The 19016-nt window shown below is 44.2% G+C and overlaps 1 protein-coding gene across 1 annotated transcript in view; it reads right to left on the reverse strand.

Moving 5' to 3' along the window:
* Positions 1–787: 787 nt before the first annotated feature.
* pou6f2 (POU class 6 homeobox 2) overlaps positions 788–19016 on the reverse strand; it is a 123098-nt gene continuing 104869 nt past the window's right edge. Inside the window, exons 7-9 of the mRNA XM_063206290.1 lie at positions 15311–15521; positions 9622–9790; positions 788–1339 (exon numbers count right to left, since the gene is read on the reverse strand). Coding sequence (XP_063062360.1) covers positions 814–1339; positions 9622–9790; positions 15311–15521 — 906 coding nt within the window. The 3' untranslated portion in view covers positions 788–813. The remainder of the gene's footprint in view (positions 1340–9621; positions 9791–15310; positions 15522–19016) is intronic.

The following is a 19016-nucleotide window of genomic DNA, read 5'->3' on the forward strand; positions in this document are numbered from 1 at the left end:
AGATGGATTTTCAAGACTATAAAAGAATTCAAGGACAATTAATATCAGTTTTTGTTTTTTTCGTTGTGTGATTTTGACTTAAAGACAAGATTATCATAGTTATATTTACATATAAACCCAAGTGGTAAAGTGAGTCAAAGATAAAATGTTTTTTTTTTTTTAACCCAACCCCACACATATATCTTTAATTTTTCTTTTCTTTCCTTTTTTTTGACGGCATACAAAGGTAAAAATTTAGAACACATTTACACTAGAAAAAAATCTCTGTATCCAGATGCAACAGACTTTGGTAAGTAGTAGATAGTTTTGTGGTTGTCGTCCATGACGCCCGCCGCCGTGACCTTCTTCCTCCATTTCTCCTGCGTCCCCTTTCTCTCACGAACACTGAACATTGCTGCAGATACAAGACAGAGTTTATTTGGTTTTTCGCTAAGGTCCTTTTACAGAGCTGTGGTGACTACACTGACAATATGTTTGTTAGTTTGTTTTCTTTTCTGTTCTGCCATCTTTGTTGACAGTTTCTAAAGACGGTAGCAAAAGTACAGTAGGCAAACATCCATCCTTGGACATTTTTGTCTGCTCTTCTGTGCCCCCTGGTGTTTGTTTGTTTGCTTGTTTAGGAGGGGGGTGTGTGTGTGTGGGGGGGGTATCGGGTAGGTGGGGGAGCTGGGTGTTCAATGTCCCTTGTTGTGATGAGCAGGGTTGTAAAGCTCAAAGTGTTTCTGTGGCGCTGGGCCCGTCTTGTATTTCATTTGGTTGGGGTGCATTTTTTTTGGGTGCTCTTGTGTTGGTCCATCCTTTTTGTCCTGTCCTTTAGGGGTGCTCGTCTAACGTTTCTCCCACCAGAGGGTCCATGCCGGCGCCCACCGCCCCCCCAGGGCCCATCTCCATCTCCGGCTGCTTCAGCCTCTTTATCGTGTTCTTCAGCGCCTGCCGCTTGTTGCAGAACCAGACGCGCACCACCTCACGGTCATAGTTGAGCTTCTCGGCGATCTCGGTCATCTCCTGGCCCGAGGGGTGCGTGTTCTTCTCGAAGTGGCTGTTGAGGATCTCCAGGGCCTGCGGCGTGAAGGAGGTGCGGCGCTTGCGTTTTTTGGAGGGCTCGCTGCCGATAAACTCGGTCAGGTTCTGCATGCCGGAGCGGTGCCGGGCCTCCGCCTCGGCCATCCAGCGCTCCAGAACGGGCTTAATCTTCTGGGCGCTTTTTGGCGTGATGTCCAACTTCTCAAACCTGGCAGGATATAAAAGGCCAGGGTTCAGTTTGCCTGTCAGACCGCTAGCTATAGAGTTCTCTTGGGCTTCCTGCGGTAGGTAAAAGTGGCCCCTCAGGATGGTGTGTCTAGGGGAGAATTGAGAGAGAAGAAGCTTACTCCGGTGGCCTGCCTCTGCCAGGGCCATCCTGCTCGTCTCGTTTACCTGGTGGGGCTTCCCGGTCCAGCTGTCAAAGGGGCAGAGAGTTTTTTTTAAGAGACTGTTTTAACAAGGGAGGCAAAAATCAATCAGCGAATGAGAATTCACAAATCAGTTTTTTAAATTATTATTTTATTGATCATGGTCATGTAACTTAGTTCAAAATTTTCCCTCGGGGACAATAACTTTTCTAACTTTCTAACGATTCATGGAACATATTATGTAGACATTGTAGAGTACTTTAAATCTCATTTATGTTTTAATGTTATTTTTTGTTGCTGTTTGTTGCTGATGTGACTGATTACATATATTTGTTTGTTCCCAATGATGACTTGGACTCTCTGCCCCTTGTTTGCAGTTAAGGGGCCAAATATACTCCCATCATAAGCTAAGATATAATGGGCCAAGAACACAAATAGCTAACTAGTAGTCATAATCCTGACTGTTAGCTAGTAGAATTTTCCAATTGATGCATGACATCAAAGTGTATACTTTAGTTTTACTGATACCCTGTATATAAATATCATAGCACTTCAAATCCCTTCTAGCAAACCATCCTCAAAGATGTATGTGAGAAGAAAATTTCACCCCAACATTTGGTTTGCTGTTTGAGAAAAAAATGTGTTTTTATTGCTATTTTGTTTTCGTTTGTTTTAAGTTTGATGCATCAAATTGTTTCTTGAAAATAGTAATTTATTCTATGCCGGGACGTGTCAAAAGATGTGCATCAACCTTACACATGGTTTATCATAGTAAAATAAAAGTTTTAAAAAGTCAGTTTTTTTGGCAGTCCCAAAATATTTGAGGTGAAATTGTCCTGTAATGCACAAATCAGACCAGCATGAACAATAATCATTTATTTACATGTCTTCAATAATTCAATGAAAGTGTGCACACACGCAGGCACGCAGGCACACACACACACACAAGCAAACACAGGGTGAATGTTTAATCTTAACACATTTTGACTCCAACACTCATAGCTTTGAATATTCCTGCTGTTTAATGTTTTGAGTAGAGGAGAGCCCATGGGGTTGTCGTGCCCAAATAACTTTGCACTTCTGAGAATTAGCTTTGGCTCATCCAGATTATGCTGAAGGCAATGGTGACATTAGCTCAGTTAAAATGACCAGAGATGAGTAGCCTGGGGTTAAGAAGCTACTATCCAGTGCCACTTACTCCAAAAGAACATTCGGCCAGGTAAAACCACTTCATTTTGGAATATGTGGCACTTGAGTGTAGCATCATTGTTTAAATATGCAGTATTGAAGCATTTACTTTAAGCATGAATTAAAAACAGAAATGTGTCTCTGTGACATGTGTTATGAAACTAATACTGAACAAATCTTTTGTGGTCTCTTTGTCCAAGTCAATCAAGTTCACCCTTGTCAAAAACTTTGATGATCAAAAAAAGAAGAGGGCTGAAAGGGGAAACCATGTAGTGCAATGGATGTTTTATCTATGATCACCATGTCTCCACCTCGCTTCTCAAAAAGACAATACGTGATGAGTTTTCATGTGGTTTTTTTGTCGAGGCAGAGATTGTAGACACTCATAGCCAGAGGATGGGCAACAACGAACGAAAAAATATCTCTTGACTTTTCATCTTTACTTGGCGAAATCACTCAAGGGGTGAGGAGCGGAGGAGATCTGCAGATGTACCGTACGTACGTATCTGACTGAGTGTCCACATGTGAACCTGACAGGATGGTGTTAAGTGAAAAGTGAAGGTGAGAGACAAATAGGTAGTGAGTGTCTACAATGGGGGATTCTCCTCTCCTCTCCTCTCCTCTCCTCTCCTCTCCTCTCCTCTCCTCTCCTCTCCTCTCCTCTCCTCTCCTCTCTCCTCTCCCTCCTCTGGTGCCTGCATGTGTTCTCCATGGAGATTCTCACTTCCCTGCATTCTCAGAACACCGCACCTGTCAAGTGGCCAGTGATGAGGGCCGCAGAGAAACTGAAGTAGAGTGTGTGCGCATTTGTATGTGTGTGTGTGTGTGTGTGTGTGTGTGCGTGTGTGTACATGTATGCATGTGTGTGTCTGTCTGTCTATGTGTGTTGATTGTGGGCTGTGAATGTGATGTGCTTGGAACACAATCCCTTCTGCTCTTTGTCCGGTGTGGTCAGATGTGCACTGACCAGCACAGGACCAAACACGTGTGATGTAATCTAACTGGCATCTGCAGACAGAGGGAGAGGAGAGGAGAGGAGACGCCTCAGACCTGGAGCAAATGTTTTCTCCTGTCCTCCTCCGTCTTTCACCTCTCTGTATTTCCCTCTCTTTTTCTCGTTCTTTCTCTTTCGTTCTCTCTCTCTCTCTATCTCTCTCTCTTCATGTATCTCCTTCTCAAAACCTCAAAGGACGTGAAAGACATTCTGCACTAAGGCCTTGTTAAAAACAGTGGAGAGGATTGGGGGGGCTATGAAGCCGACTCTGGCATATGACGAGTAATGTTGACTTATTTATTTGTGTAGCCCTTATACCACTATACGGGGGTTTCAGTCTGCCTCACTGGGTACTATGCTACACATGTCGTGAGTGTTTTTCTGTAGTAGTGTGTGGCCTGTATGATAATCTCCACATCACTAAACATGTTTGGTACACTTTTACAAAACATGTAGTCGGGAGAGATGGAGAGGGGGCATATGAGAGAGAGAGAGAGAGAGAGAGAGAGAGAGAGAGAGAGAGAGAGAGAGAGAGAGAGAGAGAGAGAGAGAGAGAGAGAGAGAGAGAGAGAGAGAGAGAGAGCAAGCTCCTCGGGGGAATGCATTACTGCCATAAGAAGTGGCGTAAAAAAGAAGAGAGAGAGAGAGAGGCAGGATGTTTCATGGCTCAATGAAAACCAAATGCACTTACTAAACTAAATGACTCAGTGTCTCTCCCCCTCTCTCCTCTGCGTGCCTGCTCGCAGCGCAGCGCAGGACACTAAGTATTAGAACATGCCCACGGGGGAAATACATACATTTAGACTCTCTTACCCCCTTCTCCTCTTCCTCTCCTCTTTCCCCCTTCTTTTTTTCCACTTCCACTTTCTTAGGAAAGCCTTTTTAGGCCGTGCATTAATATTTGCTAAGTGTAAGCCAACATCATGGCCCCCTAACTGTCTCTTGTGTCTATGTCCGTCTGGCATTCCTCTGTGTGTATCAAAGGCTTTGATACGTGGACGCATTTCGCCTTTGAGTCATGCCTGGGCTTATTATATATCCTCCTCCATGAAACTAAACAGGCCTTCTTCCATTATTCTCATTATTGCATTAAGGTCACAAATGAATGGAGTAAAAAGAAGGGAAGAAAGAAGAAAGGAAGAAGAAAGGAAGAAAAAAAGAGGTAAATGGATAGAGTGAATGAGGAGGAGACTCTATGAAGGGTAGAAAAAAAAAGATGACGACCCCTGCAAGCATTAATAAATGTGTGTGGAGCTTACAGCTTTGAAGGTTGCGTGTGTGTGTGTGTGTGTGTGTGTGTGTGTGTGTGTGTGTGTGTGTGTGTGTGTGTGTGTGTGTGTGTGTGTGTGTGTGTGTGTGTGTGTGTGTGTGTGATTAAATATATATAGGAAGTGATGTTAAGCAGGCACTTTCTGCTTAATTTGTTGTGCAAATTACAAGCGGCACCAGAAGAGCTCGAGCCCGTCACCAGCCATGAATCATTAATAGGCGAAGCTGGTGTTTTAGTGCAGATTAACATTGTAAATTCACACACGTCTTAAACGCCATTAAACGACTTAGCTTGCGATGGATGTCTCTCGGTACCCCCGCACCCCCTACTCCCCCTCCCTGATGCTACATGAGTGGAGTAGAGACATGACATCTTCACAGATGCACTCATGCATCCCCAAGCATGTTCATGCTTAGTTCAATAACATGCATTAGCATCCATTCATCCATCTGTCTGTCTGTCTGTCTGTCTGTCTGTTTCTCGGTTGGTCTGTTGGTTTGTCGGTTTGTCTGTCTGTCTGTCTGTCTGTCTGTCTGTCTGTCTGTCTGTCTGTCTGTCTGTCTGTCTGTCTGCCTTAAAGACAAAAAGATGCACTTACACATCGTGCCTGGAAGAGATGTCAATGCTTGTCAACAGTATGCTGCTCAGTAAAAAAAAATGCTACATCTGACTCCTACTCAGCTTGTAACAGGTAGTCAAACATGGTAGACAACCCCTTCTCCCCACCACCACCACAATCCACCCTCACCCCCTCGCCACTAAAGCACAGAGCAGCGTGACTTGTTGGCATATACAACATTTTTGCATCGGTGTATTGCCATTTTTGGAGGCCACGTCGGCAAAAAGGGTATTAATTTTCGATGACCACAAACAAACAAAAAACAATAAGCAAACCTCTTGAGTTAGGCATGCAAGTCTGAGAGACCCCCCCTCCCCCCACCGCACACCCGCGGGCCCCATCCCAAAACACCCCCACCCCTAGCAAACCTCTTGAGTTTTGCCTACAAGAGCAACAACCAAAAAAACACCCCCAGCCCCACCGACCCTCCCTTCCCGTCGTCTGATGGTTTTGACGACATGCCTTTGTGATCGTCCAGACGAGCCAGCCAACCAATAACGCTCTATACAAAGTGAGCAACCAGATCAGACAAGATGGAGACATCTGTCACTGTCGCTTTCACTGAGCAAAGACTACAACCCCCAGAGCTCCAGAGGCAGCAGCCGCAGAGGCAGCGGTGGGAGCAGGGTACTCTCTCTCTCTTTCTTACTCTCTCTCTCTCTCTCTAACTCTCTCTCTCTTACTCTCTCTCTCTTACTCTCTCTCTCTCTCTCTCTCTCTCTCTCTCTCTCTCTCTCTCGCTCTCCCTCCCTCCCTCCCTCTCTCTATCTCTAACTTTCATGTCTGCGTTGATCTCTCTCTCCCTCCCTCCTCTCCTCTCTCTCTCTCTCTCTCTCTCTCTAAACTTTCATGTCTGAGTTGATGTTAACCCAAGAAAAGCATGCGAAGTCTGCCTTTAAAGTTAAAAAAAGGATAAGTAGAGGAGGAGGAGGAGTACAGAGACAGACTGTCATGTTCAATGTCATACAAATGAATAAATGAAAAAAAAGAAGAGGAAGAAAAAAATCGTGACTCCACCGTGGCACGAATAAAAATGCAAAAAGGGAAGGAAAAAGAGGGGGTCGGGTAAAAGAGAGGGGTGGGGGGTGAGAGCCCATCACCTGTTTATTTTAGAAGCTAATGGCTTTTAATGTATGTTGTAAATATCTGAATTATGCATGCCGGTAAATATTTGATGGGCGAGATTTTTGAGGTCTCTCAAACATTAAGCTTGAAGGGAAGGGAGGGGAGCTGCCTCCCTGCTTCATCAGTCGTGCCTGCCTGCCCTGCGCGTGTGTCCTCTCTCTCTGCTCCCCTCACACGGCTGGCTGCCACGCGTGCCATGCGGGCCGCGTTCAGGTTATATCGGCGTTTCTCCATGTTGATGCGATAAAATTTTTAGTGTGTGTGGCGCCTGTAGTGTAGTGTGCATCACATTAACAGGGAAGGAAGGTCATCAGTGGAGCATAAGGAACTGCTAAGGCAGGCAGGCAGGCTCTGCACTGGAGAGAAGAGTGCCATTAGAATTAAAGAACTGACAGCCCTATGACAGGAGACATACTGCTGTACTGGAGAGGCCTGCTGTGCCCTGGATTTTTAAAAAGTGTGTGAGTGTGTGTGTGTGTGTGTGTGTGTGTGTGTGTGTGTGTGTGTGTGTGTGTGTGTGTGTGTGTGTGTGTGTGTGTGTGTGTGTGTGTGTGTGTGTGTGTGTGTGTGTGTGTGTGTGTGTGTGTGCGCGCGTCTGTGTAGGGCTGAGACCAAAGAAAAGGCCCGGACATTTTTCTGCTGCCCCGTATAAATTATGGGCCAGACTCTAAGAAAATACAAAAAACCAACAGCAGCAGCATCACTCCCTGAGAACTGCCAGCTCACCAGGAAATGACCTGTATCCCAGACTAGCCGAGGTGTGTGTGTGTGCGTGCGTGCGTGCGTGCGTGCGTGCGTGATTACTGCATGTATCTGTCTGCCTGTCTGTGTTGGTATTTAAACGAGATAGCGAGATATACTCGCTACAGCCCGATGGAAGGGGCCGTATGCTGAGCTAGCAACCCTAAACCCTCAAGTGTGATAAATGACTGGGAAATGTACAGCATGTCATTGTTTTCCACAGTTCAGGTGAGGATAACTGACCTAACTCGGCCTAATGTACTCTACTGTACATCATGCAAATATAACTGGCGAAAAAAACCCAAATAGCCTTCCTCAACCATGCCTCAAGTCAGTATTTTCTAAAAGCATTTCCACTGCTGCTAAATAAGGCCTCTCTCTCTTCCCCCACCTGATTTAGTGGTGGTGACTGCCTGGTGACGTGAGTGATTCGCTATGCTTGAACGGAGCTGCAAATGTGTCTAATGCATTGAGTGAGAGCTGGGGACGTTTAGGGTGAAAGCTTGACAGGAGGGGGGAAAAGGAAAAAAAAATGAACAGTGTGTTTTTACACGCCAAAATGATGTACGTGAATATTTCATCTAATCGGAGTGCATTATGCGTCGGTTTACCGCCCCAAATGCATGTCGGCACAGTAGTTACGGCGCGCCGTCTCGGAATATGACATTTTTATTAAAAAGTCAACTCCTGTCACGTTCCCTGCAGCTCATTGCGGAGTGAACTGGCGCGGACCTAAGTAATTATTAAATGCTTTAAGTGCTTCCCGTAATACTCAGGCTAATGTATTTTGCAGAAGTAACCGAAACGAGTGGAGTTAAGGATGAAGAGAGAGATAGATGAAGCCAAAGTAGACTAGAGGACAAGTGTCATCGTCTATCTTGTCTGGTACAAAATGTGATGCGAGTATCTCAGTAGAGATATATTATTCATCGCTCTTAAACACCTTAATTATGTCCGCTGAAATATGAATGTCGTTTACAGATATGACACATTCGAGAGCACTTATGCAAGATGAAATCGTTTCCCCCTGGCTTCTGTCTTCTGCTTTTTACACAGAGCAGAACAATGGAAGGCTGAGTCACCATGTTAGTGGATGAATGGCCTCCTCTAGTCTGTAATTTCAACTCGATTTGTTTAAATCTTTGTGACCAAATAGGGATTGTTGTGTATTTAAGATGACATCTAATTTCACCCTTGCCTACAAAACCATCGCAGGAATGGCCCCAGCTTATCTGAAGGACCTACTAACGCATTATGTTACTGGAAGAGAACTGCGCTCATCCAGCACAAGCCGTCTGGCTCTGCCATCCAGTCGCTCTAGGTACTCCCAGTCAAGACTGTTCTCCGTTGTTGTACCCAAGTGGTGGAACGGTCTCCTAGAGGCAGCAAGACTAAGCACATCTCTTGCAGCCTTCAAGAAACAAGTAAAGACCTTCCTCCTTCGAGAGGAGCTACTAAACTAATGCTTGAGTTGGCCTAGCCCCAGGGCAGACTCTTGACATGATGTTTAGTTTAGTTTAGTTTAGTTTAGTTTAGTTTAGTTTAGTTTAGTTTAGTTTAGGTGTGTGTGTATGTGTTGTGTGTGTGTGTGTGTGTGTGTGTGTGTGTGTGTGTGTGTGTGTGTGTGTGTGTGTGTGTGTGTGTGTGTGTGTGTGTGTGTGTGTGTGTGTGTGTGTGTGTGTGTGTGTGTGTGTACTCTTTATTAATTAAAAAAAACTAACCCCTCTTTGCAACTGCACTTGTTGTTCTGTATATTTCCTGTGCACTTTGTATTTGCTTGTGATGTTGGCTTGATTATGTCCTCTTTTGAAAGTTGCTTTGGTTATAAAGTGTCTGCCAAATGCAATGTAATGTAATGTAATTATTTCCACACAATAGTTTTGATGATCATTTGCAGTGTCAATAAGACATGAGCGGCCTTCAATTACAGTCACAGGTACACACTTGACATTTTTCAAGCACAAGATACAGTGGCAATCTTTCAAAAAATATTGAAGCATTACTTTACATCTGTGTACTGCTTGTTTCTAATTGACTTTAATGGCAAAACCCTGTGTGGTCTTGGTTAAGCATATGTTATCTAGTCACCATTAACCTCAGCAAATCACGAGCCACAAAGCTATCTTCACAGCAAGAATGTGCTTTTGGGCCATCTTTACACAACTCTTCTTCTCATCTCTCATTCATTCATCCCTGTGTTTGCCGTGCACCATGAAAAAAAAACTCCATTGAATCACTTCCCAAGTTTTGTTGTAAGTAAAAGTTTACAGGAGCAGTAGTTAGACCTCCTTACCTGCAGATGGCAGACTGGCTGTAGGCAGGTCCCTCGGTGGCGCTGAGTGCCTGGCCCACCTGAGTTTGTGTCAGTCCAAGGGACAGGCGGCGGATCTTGAACGCTTTGGCAAACTCGCGGATCTCTTCTAGGTTGACTCCGTCCACCTCACTGGGAGCAGTTTGGGGATCTTTTTGTTTGGAAGAAAGAAGACAACAACAAACAAAATCAGCCACACAAAAATAGGCAGAATAGACACATTTATTTTTTAAAGATATTTTTAGTGCTTTTGTGTCTTTATTTTGTGATAGGACAGAGAGAGAGGGACAAGAAACACGTGGGGAGAGAGACGGAGAGGGACTGGCAAATAACCCGGGCCAGCATTGAACCCGGGTCGCCGGCGTAGTAACCCAGTGCCCTTCCGTTAGACCACAATAGGGCCGAATAGACACATTTCTGACAGAAACACAAGCCATGAAGACTGTACTCCGTTATAGATTTGGCCAATGAGATCACAAGACCAAATATGTTAGTTGTTTGGTCAACATACATATCCCCTGAATAAAGCAAATTCTCTCTGTTTTTTTTCTTTTGATAATAAATTATCAACCACAACTTTCTTTGATTTTCAAGCACTGTTATTTGAAACATCTGTTTAATCGTTAAACAGTGCAGGAGTGCTGTTGTTGAACAGGGCCATCATTTTTTTTTCTCTGCACTATTTGCTGTATCGGTGTGATCTCCCTTCACACAGCTCTGACGGAGAGCAAACACATTTAACAGCAAATTGAAAATTACGTCCCCTCGGCCCCTCACATAATGGAGATAAAGAACCCAAGTGCAGAGGCGGAAAAAAATAGCAGAGAATGGCACGGCACGTCTAGAAAAGAATTTCTCAAAGGGCTTTCAGCCAGCATCATGCCGCATTTAGTAAATATGTATTAAACATTCCTCCGAGTACACATGCACACACACACACACACACGCACACACACACACAGACACACACACAGACACACACACACACACACACACACACACACACACACACACACACACACACACACACACACACACACACACACACACACACACACACACACACACACACACACGCACACGCACACACACACACAACCACAGAGGAATGTTTGCAATGCAGACCCTCACACCCTGTCTAAACAAGACGAAAAATGGGAAGGTCAGAAAAATATGTTTCTTTTCTTTTTTTGTGTGTGTGCCACAAATGCACCTCACTCACATCAATGGCTGGTCGTGCTTGTTTGTAAGTAAGGTCTCCCTGAGTCCCTCCCTCCCTCCCCTCCTTACTCCGCTCTGTCTAACCACCAAACACTGTTTCTCAGGTTTCCATTTTCTCCCTCCACCCTCAAGCTACCACCTCCTCCCTCCCTCTCTACCTCCCTTTCCTCCCTTCCTCTCTTTTAAATAGCCCCTTTCAGAAGTGTCTGGCAGCTAATAAAATGTGATTTTGCGCTGTACATCAACGTCAGCTTGGCGGGGCAGCCTGCTTACTAAGGTAAAGTTGTGGCGGCAGCGGCAGCAGTAGCAGCAGTAGCAGTAGCGGAGCTGTACTGCATTATTCATGTGGGGTCATTATCGATGAATTATTAAAGGAAATCCTGCGGGCGTGTTTAAGGTAAAAATCTATCGAGCCGGCATCTTGTCACCCCTCATCAGCCATGGGGGTTCCTCATGTGTGGAAGTGAAATGAAGTGAAGAAGTGGAGTTATTTCTGAAATGAAATCAAATCAAATCACATTCATTCTCCATCACTATAGGAGTGGGAAAAAAGTGTGTAGAAATGTGTCATAAAAAAGAATCCAATTCTACGCACTGTATAGAATTGGAAATCTATTGGACTGGCCCTCATCAAACAAGTCGTTCCTCAAGTGTGGAGGTGGTAGTAGAGTAGAGATGACTGATTCCTGATTACTGAATTTATAGAGGAAATTAAGGTGTTCATTAGTGCATGCATAACACACCTACTGTACATGCATATATTTAGCCGTCAATAAATAAATAAAAGATTGAACTGAAGAGAATTGAAAAGATTGAAAGTAAAGTGACTTAGTGAGGTGGAGTGTGGTGCAGATGTAAATTCTGCAGTTAGAGGGAGAGACCAACACTATGAGTGTTGAATGCAGTGGCAAGGAAAGGAAGTCATCTCTGAGAGTTACAGTATGTTTTATTCAAGCTACTGTAAGTAATACTTGTATTCACTGTGGTTGATGACCATATTGATTACTGCACAATACTGCACAAAAAAATGATTCTGAGCAGGGGGTGCTCCTGTGTTTCTATATAGATTTGACTTGTACATAAAAAAGAAAACATGCCCTCATGTGTGTCCTTTTGTGTGTACAAATCAAATCTCCATAGAAATCCACAAAAAGGGGTTTTATAAATATGTCCAATACACATATCCTTTCACCTGGAATCACTTTGAGCTTTCAAACTGTTTTTTTGTGAGAAGCAAAAACACATTAAATGTGCCTTTGTACACTACAGAGCCTTTCATGTGTCCGTAAAAGCCTCGGTCCTGTGTACATGTGTGCATGGGCACTTGCATTTTAAAAAGCTCAGGAACACAGCTGTTCACATACCAAAACAATTGTTTGTGTCAATACAGTATATCACGAAAGTGAATACACCCCTCACAGTTTTGCAGATTTTTGAGTATATCTTTTCATAGGAAAGCATTACAGAAATGTAACTTTGACACAATGATTATTGACCTTTTAACAACATATTTAACCGCTTAAATTTCTTGTTCACTCAGAAAAAAACAAAATACAGCCATTAATGTTTGAACATGTACTCACAAAAGTGAGTACACCCCAGATTAAAATCCGGTAGAGAAGGGGCTATGTTGGATCGAATCGTCTCGAAATGAAACGAAATGAAAAGGGATGACAAGGGAGGTCATCAGTGTGCGTTTCAGCCTTTCTTTGCATTGAACTTTTAAATTTTGGGTCTGCATCTGGCTTAAATAGATTGGTGTGAGATTTGAATGCAATCCTATGGAGAATATCATGGTCTGCTTCAGTAGTCACAGTGCATGTTGACATGCATGTTTCTTTTAGGTGTATTTCAGATTGCCAATGTTTACAGCATTCATGCATCCCCAAACCATGTCAGTCCCACTACCATGCTTGGCTTATGAGAGGATACACCTTTTTTTGTAAAACTCACTTGTTTACCACCACACATGCTTGACACCATCTAAAGCAAATTTGTTTATCTTGGTCTCTTCAGATCACACGAGATGGTTCCAGTGATCCATATCCTTGGTCTGTTCATCTCTCTTGAGACCAAGATAAACAAATTTGCTTTAGATGGTGTCAAGCATGTGTGGTGGTAAACAAGTGAGTTTTACAAAAAGGTGTATCCTCTCATAAGCCAAGCATGGTAGTGGGACTGACATGGTTTGGGGATGCATGAATGCTGTCAACATTGGCAATCTGAAATACACCTAAAAGAAACATACATGTCAACATGCACTGTGACTACTGAAGCAGATCATGATATTCTCCATAGGATTGCATTCAAATCTCACACCAATCTATTTAAGCCAGATGCAGACTCAAAATATAAAAGTTCAATGCAAAGAAAGGTTGAAACGCACACTGATGACCTCCCTTGTCATCCCTTTTCATTTCGTTTCATTTCGGGACGATTCGAGCCAACATAGCCCCTTCTCTACCGGATTTTAATCTGGGGTGTACTCACTTTTGTGAGTACATGTTCAAACATTAATGGCTGTATTTTGTTTTTTTCTGAGTGAACAAGAAATTTAAGCGGTTAAATATGTTGTTAAAAGGTTACTAATCATTGTGTCAAAGTGAAATTTCTGTAATGCTTTCCTATGAAAAGATATACTCAAAAATCTGCAAAACTGTGAGGGGTGTATTCACTTTCGTGATATACTGTAGATAAGATCAGTATATATCTGTACATGCATGCTTTTAACAAAGGACCATCAATTGAAGAAAAAAAATCAAAGGTGAGAAAAAAGCCTGAATACAAAATGTCACATGACCAAGCTGAGAATTAAAAATGCCAGACAGCCAAATGTATTATGACACAGCTACTGTGGTTTAAAACTCTTGCAAAAAAACTATGAAAACAGCAATGAGACCACATCAGGAATGAAATCCAAAGGTCCATTGGTTCTGTCCACAGCAGGTTGATCAATGGCTGTCTCCCCTTGTTTATTGAATTCAAAAAAACTCTCATCGCAAAATGCCTTTTCTTGATATGAGTTGGGGGTAATTGGCTGAGACAAATGAGACTTTATCTAACTAAAAAAATAGTTTCAAAGGTAGTAGCAGCCAGTGCCCTGACATGAGGAGAAGCTGGATGATTTATACACGCTTTGCCGAACACTGGCTCGATCATTTCCAGTCATGAGGTTGACTTGGCTCCTTGTTTAGTGAAAGGGGTACGTTCACATCAGCACATCATAATAGGGTTTTGTTTCTTTACACTATTTTAATGCTGTGACTGAAGCTGAAGAATAGAGTAGGTTATGGTGAGCACCTGGTATATTAAAACTGTCAGGAGGATGGGAACATGAAAATGTAGCAAACCAAAAAAGAAGAAAGGGAGGACCATAACAAGTAAGAAAACAGGGACAGGTGAAGGCTAAGCGTGTCTGTGATAAAATGCCAGACGTTGGGCAGTGCATAGACACCTTTTGGATATCTCCAAATGAGTGCTGTAGTAACTTGACTACCACAATAATGCAGTGAAATTAGGAACATCTGCTGAGGACTAGAGATGTACATGCAGTGCACATGTACAGGTATGTGTAATATTGTCTGTGTTTGTAAGGCCACACTTTGCTCTCTCTCTCTCTCTCTCTCTCTCTCTCTCTCTCTCTCTCTCTCTCTCTCTCTCTCTCTCTCTCTCTCTCTCTCTCTCTCTCTCTCTCTCTCTCCCTTTCTCTCTCTCTCTCTTTCTCTGAGAGGACACAGGTTTGTGGGTGTAATGTGCTTGTAAGACGGCACTGTGTTCTCTCTCCTCTCTCTCTCTCTCCCTTTTTCTCTATCTGAGATGACAGAATGCTCGAGCAAATAAGGAACACACCACCTGGGGTGAGAAGACACTGCAGAGGATGAGAGAGAGAGAGAGAGAGAGAGAGAGAGAGAGAGAGAGAGAGAGAGAGAGAGAGAGAGAGAGAGAGAGAGAGAGAGAGAGAGAGAGAGAGAGAGGAGAAATGCCTCTGGTGTGGAGGCAGGTCGTGTTAGTAGTGACCACCTGCTGCTACTGATACTGCACACACACATGAGAAAGAATGCGAGGGAGTTTGTGTGTGTGTGTGTGTGTGACAGAGAAAATCCACGCATGGTTGTAGGAGGGTGTGAGAAAATGAATGCATGCTTGTAGGACATGCAGTGTAGGAAAATGTGTGAGTGCAATTTGTATACTCAAACGCATATATAGGTGTGTATGTACTACTGTACCTATCGAAGGTGTGTGTGTGTTTGTGTGTGTTTGTGTGTGTGTGTGTGTGTGTGTGTGTGTGTGTGTGTGTGTGTGTGTGTGTGTGTGTGTGTGTGTGTGTGTGTGTGTGTGTGTGTGTGTGTGTGTGTGTGTGTGTGTGTGTGTTTGCGTGCGTGTGTGTGTGTTTCTGTCTGTCTGTCTGTCTGTGCTTGTCCGCATGTGTGTGGTTGCCGTGGTTACTCACTGCTGACCAGCTGTCCGACACTGAGGGCGGAGGAGGAGGAGGAGGAGGTGGTGGAGGAGGAGGAGGCCTGGCGCAGGGGGCTCTGGCCCTGGCCCTGGCTCTGTCCCTGGCTCTGCGTGTGGGGGAGGCGCAGCAGGCTGGCTGCCTGGGCCTGGGCCTGGGAGGAGGGAGCAGGAGGAGGCCCTGATGGAGCCGTCTGGGACTGAGGCAGCTGTGGAGGATGGTGGAGAATAGAAGGGGACACATTAATACATTATCATTGCTAGAAATGCACTCAGAGAGTGCAGACCTCTGCCAAGGAAGCTGGTTGATAGAACATTTGACTATGTTACACCCTATTTTTATTTTAAGTCTTTCTGCCTTCTTTTTGTGGAGTTAGAAACTGGAATCAAAATTCGCCCTGTCCCGCAATTCACTTTGCGGTCACTAGGAGCGTCTAGATTTCTAGGCTAGGAATAGAGAAGAATCTATTTTTTTTAAATACTGGTTTCGGTTTGTGATTCGGATCACCACCAAAATAACTTGACAGACAAAACAGACAGACAAACCAATGCGACCGAAAACATACTGTAACATCCTTGGCGGCGGTAATAAAATAGTGATTTAGTGATTTAAAATAGTGATCCCAGACCTGTGCCTGGATCAAACTTGAACACAGAGCTGACTGGCTCCGAGGCAATAGTACATCATCATTATAATGTAACTGCTACAGGATGTGCCCATATTAAACCTGAACAAGCAAAGGTCATTGGCCCATTGGGAAATTTGCATCAATACACACATTAACACACATGTACTGTAACAAATAAAAAACAAGAATGCTCACACACACAGCTACACACCCGCACACCCACACCCACACCCACACCCACACCCACACCCACATCCACACCCACACACACACACAAACACATATTGAAAGTACTGTACACTGTGAGTTCAACTACAGCTGCTGTAGACAGTGCAGTGTTACTTAAGAAAATCATCTGTTAACTGTTCCAATAACACCAAAACCCACTACCACTAAATGTGCATTGTCTCCTCTGATACATGCCAGCCTATTCAGAAATGCCTTGGTTAAATTGAAGGACTTTTCACATTTGTGCGTCATATGAACTTGGCATGTGTCTATGCCATCCTTTCTTCTCTCCCTCCAATAAATTGTGTGCAGTTCACTGAATGGATAAAAGAAAATATTTGACTGCTTTACTCCCTCCCTCATCAAAAAAACAAAACAAAAAAGAAGCAAAAACAAAAACTGTCAGTGTTAGCAGTGAGACCAAGTCATTAGATTCCCAACTGTCTCGTTTAGAACTCTTGTCACATGTTTTTAAACACAGCGTCTCGCAAATAAAAAACCTTTGTATTACAAGGAGATGTCTGGGTCGTTACTGCATCAGCAAAGAACTGAGATCCCACACATGTACTGTATGTATGCACACACACAGACACACACGCATGCAGACATTTACAGATGTGCCCACAAGACAAACACACACACGTATGCACACACACACACACACACACACACGTATGCGCACACACACACACACACACACACACACACACACACACACACACACACACACACACACACACACACACACGTATGCACACACACGTATGCACACACACACACACACACACACACACACACACACACACACACACACACACACACACACACACACACACACACACACACACACACACACACACACACACAAATAGGTGTGCATAGACCCTGAGTGCCAAAAAAGCATCTGCAAAACAACGGCTCCTACAGCATTACTCATCATTAGGGAAGCGAGGGGGCCGAGGCAATGCCACGTTTTATATGCCAACGCCTGCCACTTACAAGATCAAATCTCAGAGCTGCATCTGGATCATGAACACACACACACGCGTACGCACACACACAGGCAGGCAGGCAGGCATGCACGCACACACACACACATAGTGTTACATCTGGGCTTAGCAGAAAAGAAGAAATACATGATGGCATAGTCAAATACAAAAAAATAGGTTGACTTTTTTTCTCAGTTCAATTTGCCATTAATTAGATGTCTTTCAGTCTGTGCAGGCATGTGTGTGTGTGTGTGTGTGTGTGTGTGTGTGTGTGTGTGTGTGTGTGTGTGTGTGTGTGTGTGTGTGTGTGTGTGTGTGTGTGTGTGTGTGTGTGTGTGTACCGGTATACATTTTTTGTGTGCACCAGTGTGTGTACATAGGTGTGCAGCTGTATGTTTGTGTGTATTTACTGTGAGTGCTGGCATATTTGGCAGGGTGTGTGTGTGTGTGTGTATTTGTGTGTGTGTGTGCATCAGAAGCTTTGCCAACTCCCTGTCAGGCCTGTCGACAGCTCTCTGAGCATTATCTAGCTTCACTGGATCCCTTCAAGACCGCCGGGCCCGCAGCCGCCTGACAGCCCAAAATTACCGCCCAGGCAAAACTCTCTCACGCGCCCCATCCCACCCAAGCGGAGGAGAGAGAGGGAGAGAGGGAGTGAGAGAGAGGGAGAGAGGGAGTGAGAGAGAGAGAGAGAGAGAGAGACAGAGAGAGAGAGAGAGAGAGAGAGAGAAATTGGAGAGAGGTGAGGAGAGAGGGACAGAGGGGAAGGAGGCGTGAAAAAGGTACAAAATCCTCCCAAAAAATCATAAACGTCACTCTGAGTGAGCATGTTAATTCGGCCATGTGCTCAATCAGGTGTTCCCAGGCAAAACACTCAGATGTCCCATCCAAGCGCAGACGAGAGAGGAATGAAAGGATGAAGACGGAGGAGGAAAGAAAGATGGGAGAGGGAGGGAGGTGAATGAAGAAAGAAAAAAAGCAAAGGCAAAAAAAGAAAAATCCTAAACATCACTTTGAGCGCATTAATTCACTCAGGTGCGCAATCAGGTGTTCCCTAGAGGCTGGGCATTACTTGCGCTCTCCGAAATGCAATCTTGTCAACTGGACCTGATTTTCCAGGCCAGGGCTGCTTACACTACGGCGCGTGTGTTTGAGACGTGAGCGTGTCACAGTTGGCTACACACATTCACATCTATTTATGTGTTCAGTGTTTCCCACAGAAATTTTGGAAACTATGGGGGCAGCCGGGGTTTATTTTGTCCGGGGGGGGGGGGGGGGGGGGGGGGGGGTCTTCTCACACGGGCCTTTTTTTTGGGGGGGGTGGGGTGGGGGTATTCTTGCAGCGTAAATGCAAAACGGCAAAACAATGCCGTATGACATTGGCGCATGGAGAAACTGTAGGCCTGGGCCTATATTTCAGCCATTTATATTTTGAGAAATAAGGCTACATAAGATTTTACCCATGACTTGTATAATAGTAGTACATTGTCATTGTCAAAAAATGCAGTACAGTGAATAATTTCTGTTTACAACACATTTTCATTCGTCCCTCATGCAGGGGTCTGGGAAACAATAATAAAACAAAATAGGAGCAGAGATAAGAATTTAAGAGCACTGTGAAATTGTTAACGCATAGACAAAAAGGGTCTTAGAGGGTAGGCTATGCCTTTTCCCCCACACATATCTGTAGGCGTACACATTCTACATGAGGGGTGCTGGTCACAATTCCTCCCATTAAAAGGGCTGAACAACATATTACACATTTATGTCTATATTCACATTCATTACACATTAATTTCTATATGCAGCCCGATGTCTCCTCTGCTGTGTCAATGAAGGTCTGTCACCAAACTCATTA

The sequence above is a fragment of the Engraulis encrasicolus genome, chromosome 9, assembly GCF_034702125.1.
Source record: "Engraulis encrasicolus isolate BLACKSEA-1 chromosome 9, IST_EnEncr_1.0, whole genome shotgun sequence".
Classification (NCBI taxonomy): Eukaryota; Metazoa; Chordata; class Actinopteri; order Clupeiformes; family Engraulidae; genus Engraulis; species Engraulis encrasicolus.